General features: G+C 41.9%; 1 protein-coding gene across 2 annotated transcripts in view; it reads right to left on the minus strand.

The window, feature by feature from the left end:
* The window catches only part of NCKAP5 (NCK associated protein 5), a 914,274-nt gene that overhangs the window by 149,445 nt on the left and 756,381 nt on the right, over positions 1-8,448 (minus strand). For both annotated transcript variants that reach the window (XM_021924271.2, XM_021924272.2), the window contains exon 12: positions 2,057-2,239. In XM_021924271.2, coding sequence (XP_021779963.2) covers positions 2,057-2,239 — 183 coding nt within the window. The remainder of the gene's footprint in view (positions 1-2,056; positions 2,240-8,448) is intronic.

Here is an 8,448-nt window from a genome sequence, read left to right on the forward strand (position 1 = left end):
GCCGGTGGCTGCAAACCTCCCAGGGCCCAGGCTGTCTGCCCGGTGAGATCAGCCACATTCCTCCTTCAGTCCTCCACAGGAGGTTATAGTATTTAATAGCTGGAGAAAAGCCTAGGCCAATCTTGAAGCTTGGGGGTGAGAGATACATGAACGCCCTGTGGGAGTGATGGTGGGGAGGAGCTGGCACTTCCCACAGGCAGATCCATCCTTTGCTGCGAAAGTTGGAAGAGAGTTGCTCTTGGGAAGCAATGTGGCTGACTAAAAGATGCTGTTGCTGAGGTTGAGGCCTGTATTTAATGTCCACAGTCCTCTTCCATTTCTTGACTGGACAAGAATCTTATACATTTTTTTTCCTAAAGGGCGTCTTGGTCTCAATGGGAGCAAACCAATCTCAATCACTGAAGCAACCTCACCACGTTTCAGGCTGATTCAACAAGGCCAGTATAAAAGAACAATTAAGAATGTGGGTTCTAGAACCTTCTGGAGCCTGCCTCTGCCATGTACTGCCTGTGGCATCTTGGGCCAGTTACTTAACTTCTTCACACCTCAGTGTTGTCTTCTGTGAAATGGGGAGAATAGGAGAGCCTACTTAGTAGGCGACTGGGAGCATTACACGATCTAATGCTTCTGAAGTCCTTAAAAAGCCGTGCTACATATGGTAATTTCTCATCAACTAGAGCCAAATTCCTCTGTAGGGCAGGCTAGTGCATTTCATGCAGGCTTCCTTTCTGTTTCTACACAAGTATTTAAAAAAAACATACTTGTGAACTCAAAAAGCGCAATCAATCATATGTTAATCGTTACATAAGCTACTACACAAATTCATATTAATATGATACATGTTTATTATGTAAGTTAATACTACATGAGTATCCAGCACAAAGTAAGAAACTGCAGAACTTTCTTAAGTAATACACATTTCAAATGTCTTCATGAATCTGGGTCTGGCTTGTTAGGTCCCTGAGAAACAAGACTGTTCACTGTGAGATGTGACAGGTGTCCTGGTACTCCACGACCATGGCAGAGCCCTATTAAGGATCCAGAAAAGAGCCACCTGACTGTCCATGAAGTGCCTTAAGAACCTTCTTTTTCCTCATTCAGGGGAGAGATTGCCTTAGAACATCAAAAGCTACTGTAATTGGAAGAATTCCAGCCAAAAAATAAAAGAAAGTGAAAAGCCTTTGAGAGGCAGAGAGAAAAAGTGGTGTGAAAGTGAAAAGAACAGAGCTAGGGGCTCTGGGAGCCAGCGATATTCACAAAGCGAGGAAACATCCCTGACCATCTTTCCAGTCTGCTCCGAACCAGGCTCTGAGCAGTCATTATTCAGAGCACCTAACAACTCCTTAGAGGGGGCAATTTTGATAATGCAGCAGGCTCCGTACTTTGCATTGGAAGTATGAGTACAAGGGAAGAAGCCCTAAATGCAAACGTGAAATCTTCTGAGTTCTTGTTCAGAGGATGACAAAGCTATTCCCTCATCAATATCTCCTGGGAGTTCTAGATTTTCTTGGTTTCTACACTGCTAAAACCATGAACTAAATGTATACAAATGGTAGAAAAACGACCTCCAAATACACCGATCCAGGGTTTCCATTCTCGTGTGCTGTTTCCTTTTCTCCAACATTAGGGAATGGATAAAACAGCTATTTCAAATATTTCCCTTACATCAGTGTACAAAGAAGTCTACGCAGGGCACGAAGGAACCTCCAGCTCTGCAAGCCCACTGTGTAGATGGGAGTCTTCTAGTAGTAGTAATTATTAAAAATCCTGGTAAAGGAACTCTTGGCATGTATATAAGTAGAAATATGCCTACCTGCACTGAAGTTGTGGTCTCTGTCATCTCACCATGCTGCCTCCAATTTAGAGTCAAATAGTGTTTTACAAGGCTATGGCACTGATGAAAGGAGGTCAATATAATACATGAGCAGGTGCTCCGCAAATGGTGGCTTCCTTCTTACCCCTCCCACCTGCCCTTCACCTCCATGACCAAATCCCACCAGAAGAGGATTCTCTTCTGGTTCAGTCTGATGCCACAGTGCTTAAAAGGAGGCCTTACCCTTTTCCTGAGGTTCTTCCCATCGTGCCACGTGTAGGAGGAGCCACTGGAGTACTCGCTGCAGGTGCTTGAAAGAGACAATTCACTGCTGCTGCTGTAGCTGTTTCGAGGACAGAGATGACCAGGGATGACAGCCCCCAAGCCAGGGCATTTCAAGGCTGATTTTGTATTTAGCTGGTGTTCCTGAAAAAGCAGGACAGCTCTGAGCAAGGGCTTTGCTCAGAGGAGAGTAAATATCAACACAACTTTATGGTGAGGTATGTGGGAATACAGATGCTCCTCAACTCATGGCAGGAGTACATCCCGATAAACCCATGGTAAGTGGAAAATCAGCTGAGAATGTACTCAATACACCTAACCCACAGAATATCATAGCTCAGCCCTGCCTACACTTACATTAGCCTACCATTGGGCAAAGTCATCTAACACAAAGCATATTTTATAATAAACTGTTAAATATCTCATGTAATTTATTGAATACTGTGCTGAAAATGAACATCAGAATGGTTGTATGGGTGCACACAGTACAGTGTCTACTGAATTTGGCTCCATCACAAAGTTAAAAAATCCCATTGAACTACCCTAAACTACAGATTTTCTGTATAGTATGTTATGATAGTTAGGGGCAGACTTTGCAGTCAAATTATAGGCTCAGATCCTGGCTCTGCCTCTCACTGTGTGGCTATGGGGAAACTATTTACTCTCTTTCTTTCTTAAAAGAAAATCGTGATGTTAGGGTGTCAATTTTAGATCTTTCCTGCTTTCTCTTGTGGGTATTTAGTGCTATAAATTTCCTTCTACACACTGCTTTAAATGTGTCCCAGAGATTCTGGTATGGAGGGGGGAGGGATAGCATTAGGAGATATGCCTAATGTAAATGACGAGTTGATGGGTGCAGCACACCAACATGGCACATGTATACATATGTAACAAACCTGTACATTGTGCACATGTACCCTAGAACATAAAGTATAATAAAAAAATAGAAAGCTTAAAAAATAAAGAAAGAAAGAAAAAAGAAAATCATGATACTATTGCTTATCTTATAGGGTTATTGCATGGACTAAATGAGGGTCTAGTTGTGAAGCACATCACAGCATCTGGCCTATAGCAGGTGCTCAATTATTACAAGCTGCCATCATTATTAGGCAAAAGTATCACAAAGGTGTTCTTATTTTATCTAGCCATACTGGTGAGAATATCAAATCAGTATCAAAACACGATTCGAATGCTACAAAAGGACAAAGATAGAGTCACATCTTTGACTACGGGGTTCAAGAGCATGCAAACTGGCTGTGAGTCTAGTGGTCTGGATCCTGGGCTAGCCACTGGCACTAAGCATGCACTCTTGAGCAAGGAAGACTTCTAACTTCCATGGTCTTCAATATTTTCTTTATAGAGGGTGCTGCTCTTTGAGATTTCTGCTATGGTTTCCTCTGGTTCTGATGACATCATTCTAAGTCAACAACCAGATGCCCATTGCCTATCTGTGCTACCTCACAGGAAGCCATCTACAGCAAACACCAAACTCAGGTATCATGAGCCTCCACTGTAAATATCATAGTGATTTCTATATCCAATCCTGGTTACCATTTGGCCATCCACATGGCAATAACCCTAACATCAAATAGATCTGGGTTCTTGGTGGAAGGTTCAGGCTGTTAGAATTCTAGTGGTTCTGCATAAGGCAAGAGTGACAAATAAAGTTGTAAACCTCCGAGCACATCTTGACAGCCACATTATAGGCCCCTCGTGTAACAGATGAAGCTCTACAAACTGGACAGGCTAAATTAATTTACATCCCAACCACTGAGAACAGAATCTCTCTATTACCGTCTAATTCCAGTCTCCTATTTATATAAAGCTTTGTCTCAGAAACTCTTTGATGGGAAGCCATCTGTCTTTGTGTCACTTGCAGAGTGGCAAAGCCTCTTACTTATACAATTTATTGACACTTTGTGGGTGCCTTTCAGTACCTGAGTACTTATCACTGTTCTCCAAATGCCATTCCAGCTGACGGTGACTAAACGCCAGCTTGCGGAAGGAAGGTAATGATGATCCTACGGTACTTGCGGTAAATATTAAACTCCTACATCAGTATATAGGGCATGTTTAATTTACTCTCTAATCAATATCTATAATGCTTAATAACATTAGATTTTCAGTATTAGGCATCTGCCTTACTATCAATACTTCATTTTTGCTGCAAAACAATCTCTTTAAGTGATCTAAAAATGCCAAGACATTTTACTATCCTACTTCTTCCCCCTGAAATTTGGCTCTAAACATCACTGAAAGGAGAAACTTGTCTTAAAACCAGGCTTTCAGCAATATCTATTGATTTATGACCTTGCTTATTGCCGGATGTGACTTAGTTAAGGGGAGTTCATATCTGTATCTCCACAGATGCCCACAACCAGCGGTTGTGCCGCAGGGCAGCAACTGCCATTTCAGCCTCAGCCATGGTCGGCACCTGGAATGTGCACTGAGCAAACTTTCAGAAAGAGCTCATCAGGCTCCACTTCTACTGTATGCTTTCCGTTTTCTCCATTCTGTCCTCTCATATTTTGTTGTTTAAGTAAGCAGCGTGGTGGCTGCTATTTAGGACTGCCTCTGCTCTGACAGACGTGACTACTCTCCAGAGAGAAAGAGAGACTGTGTCTGCTGTCCCACCAGGCTGTCCAGATCCAGACTCCAATTGCCTTTCTGCACTCTGCCTGGCTTTTGGTTACAGTTTACATTCTGCCTTCTCCCAATGTATTAAGGGAGGCTTGCATGCAATTCTCTCTTATCTTCCCGCCTGTTCTTCCTACTACATGTATTAAAATTATATCTATTTTTACAACTCAATTTCCAGGTCTCTTTTAATGAATAAGCAGCCTTGCCCACTCGTGCCCATGTGTATACCTCCTGTATAGATGTTGCGTAAGATGACAGGAAACTAGGACTCAGAAGATGGGCTGGGGTGAGAAGGAATTGTTGCTTCTTCCTTGGCCTTGAACTTGAGATGCCCTGATTTTTTTCTTTTTCTTAGATGGAGTTTAGCTCTTGTTGCCCAGGTTGGAGTGCAATGGCATGATCTCAGCTCACCGCAACCTCTGCCTTGCCTCCCAGGTTCAAGTGATTCTCCTGCCTCAGCCTCCCAAGTAGCTGGCATTACAGGCATGAGCCACCATGCCTGGCTAATTTTGTATTTTTAGTAGAGACAGGGTTTCTCCATGTTGGTCAGGCTAATCTCAAACCCCCAAATAAGGTGGGTGATCCATTCAAAGTGCTGGGATTACAGGTGTGAGCCACTGCGCCCAGCTGAGATGCCCTGATGTGATGGCAGATGCTTGAGGGAGGTGAAGGCCTGTGAACGTCACGTGGGAGCAGGCAGGGGCAAAGATGCTTAAGCAGAGAGGTGTCCTCTAAGACAGGCTTTTCACACTTTAATGCGAACTAAATCACCAAGGGATCTTGTTAAAATGCAGATTCTGAATCAGTAATTCTGAGGTAGGACCTGAGATGTATGTAGTATTTTTAACAAGTTCCCAGGTGCTTCAATGCTGCTATTCTGTGACCAGGGCTTTGTGTAGCAAGCCTCTAGGAGAAGCTATTAAAGAAGTATGTCTCTTGTGTGGATTCCCCAGCGGCATGTTGTGGTACCTCACAGTCTGACATGGGCTGTGCTAAGCCAGACAAAAGCAATGGTTGAGTCTGCCGGCTGGCAGGCACGCGAGTTAGGGAGAGTGTCTGTGTACGTGTATGTGTAGTGGTGGTTACAGGGTAATTCCTTGCAAAGAAGAGGAGGCGGCCACTCCTTTCTACTGGGAAATTCTCACACCTTCCTACACTTTGGAAAATCAATGTTTGAATTTAATAAGGGATGCAGAATCCCTGACATCCTGGCTGCAAAGTGAGCTCTTTTTTTCCTCCAGTTTCCTTCATCAGCATGTGATCGTCACATAGGATTATCTACTCCAGTGAATAACTGCTCTGTGGTTGAGCGCTGGAACTCCAAGGCCATTTATGAGGTTTAAATTCTAGCTTTCACTTGCTAGCTCTTTGAGCTTGGGAAAATTACTGAACCCCTCTGTGACTCAGTTTCTTTCTTTGTAAATGGAGATAATGAAAGTAGCTACTATATGGGATCATTGTGACGACCGAACAGCCCCTGACAAATGCTAATGCTTAGGGACTTTTACATGGGTTTTGCTGCTATTATTAAAAATGTTTATATATATATATGTATTTATACATATACATACATATATACGCACACATACATATATAAAAACATTTATATATAATATATATTTTTATATTGTATATTTATATATACACATATATACACAATATATAATATATATTTATATATTGTATATTATAAATATATATAAAACATGAAATATATATGTACATATACATACATACATATATACATATATAGAGAGAGAGAGAAAGAGAAAGAGAGAGAGAGAGACAGAGGCTGGGTGCAGTGGCTTACACCTGTAATCCCAGCACTTTGGGAGGCTGAGGTGGGTGGATTGCCTGAGGTCAGGCGTTTGAGACCAGTCTGGCCAACATGGTGAAACCCCGTCTCTGCTAAAAAATACAAAAAAAATTAGCCAGGCGTGGTAGCGTGCACCTGTAATCCCAGCTACCTGGGAGGCTGAGGCAGGGGAATTGCTCGAACCAGGGAGGTGGGGGTTGCAGTGAGCTGAGATCACACCACCGTACTCCAGCCTGGGCAACAGAGTGAGATTTCATCTCAACAACTATATATATACACACACACACACACACACAAACACACACATGTGTCTTGGCTCTTCAACTAAGCCATCAGTGAGTTCATGGTCTCCCTACGGGACCCTGTTTTACACTTCCTGATATCCTATCATTTCCTAATGCCTGGTGCCTAAGTAGTAACTACATTAGGCAATAGTCAAACGTGGATAGACTTTGTTACCAGAGATCACTGATGTGAGCTTCTGGATCCTGGAGAGACATATTAGTAGAGCCCTTTCTCAGTGATCATTTCTACCTTTGCTGTGGTTTGCTGTGGGTGTGGCATGGTACCACATATTAAGAGAACTGAAGAGGGCCAAAGGGACAGAGATCTTATGATTGTTGCAATATTGTTAGCAGGCACTGTGTACACACATTTCCTGTGTTATCTCATTTAATCCTCGCCACAACTCTCTGAAATAGAAATATCATTATCCTCGTTTTCTAAAAGGGAAGACTGAGGCATTGAGGTTTTCATACCTTGCCCAAGTTGCCCTGTCAATATACCATTCTGATGCCTGCCCAAGTCCAAGCCATCATGCCATGATGCCAAGTGAGCCCTCTGGCAATGAGCAGAGCTCCCAGAGATACACAGAACCCCATGAATCCCAGCGAGTTGTCATCAGTAATAGTGATTCTTCTTAAAATTCTTCATAAAAAATGTGTATTAGCTTCTCTTGCAACATTATCTTAATTATGTTAACAGGCAAAAATACAACCTGTCTTCTGCACTATCCAAAGTGTATTTTCCTCATTGTTTATTTTTAGATTACTACCCTGAATGATTCATATACTTTAAACATTCTTACTGTGACAAATGCTGTAGAAAATCTACAATTTTAGTTAAAAAATAGAGATAAAGAATGAAGCTGGCCGGGTGCAGTGGCTCATGCCTGTAATCCCAACACTTTGGGAGGCCGAGGCAGGCAGATCACAAGGTCAAGAGTTCAAGACCACCCTGAACACCATGGTGAAACCCCATTTCTACTAAAAATACAAAAATTAGCTGGGTGTGGTGGTGAGCACCTGTAATCCCAGCTACTCAGGAGGCTGAGGCAGAAGAATCGTTTGAACCCAGGAGGCGGAGACTGCAGTGAGCTGAGATCACGTCATTGCACTCCAGCCAAGCAACAGAGTGAGACTCCGTCTCAAAAAAAAAAAAAAAAAAAAAAAAATTAAGCCCAGGGTTTCATTCTTCCCATTTTTAAATAAAAACTCCACACTTAAAAAAAAAACAAAAAACAAAAAACAAAAAACAAAACCTCTTGACCTTAAGGCTATATTATAGATTGGATGCCATTAGGTCTTTATAAATGTTTAAAGTGACAACATTCCACTGAAATTCAATTCAAATCTAACTTGAGAATATTTTCATTTAATGGTCTATCTACACTGATAGAATTATTCAGTAAAATAAAAAAACAGTGATCCACAAATGTTCATGTCATTGTTTTAAGCCTTACATTTTTCATTATATATTTATTTGGCAATTGTGTTTTTTCAAGTTACTCCTTTTATGTCAATGAGAGTTAAAAAGCCATGCTGGTTAAAGCTTTGCCAAATAAGCACAAAGCTAACCCCAGCTAGAGGAAAAAAATGCAGAGCCCATGAATTTTTAA

This window comes from Papio anubis, chromosome 10 (assembly GCF_008728515.1).
Source record: "Papio anubis isolate 15944 chromosome 10, Panubis1.0, whole genome shotgun sequence".
Classification (NCBI taxonomy): Eukaryota; Metazoa; Chordata; class Mammalia; order Primates; family Cercopithecidae; genus Papio; species Papio anubis.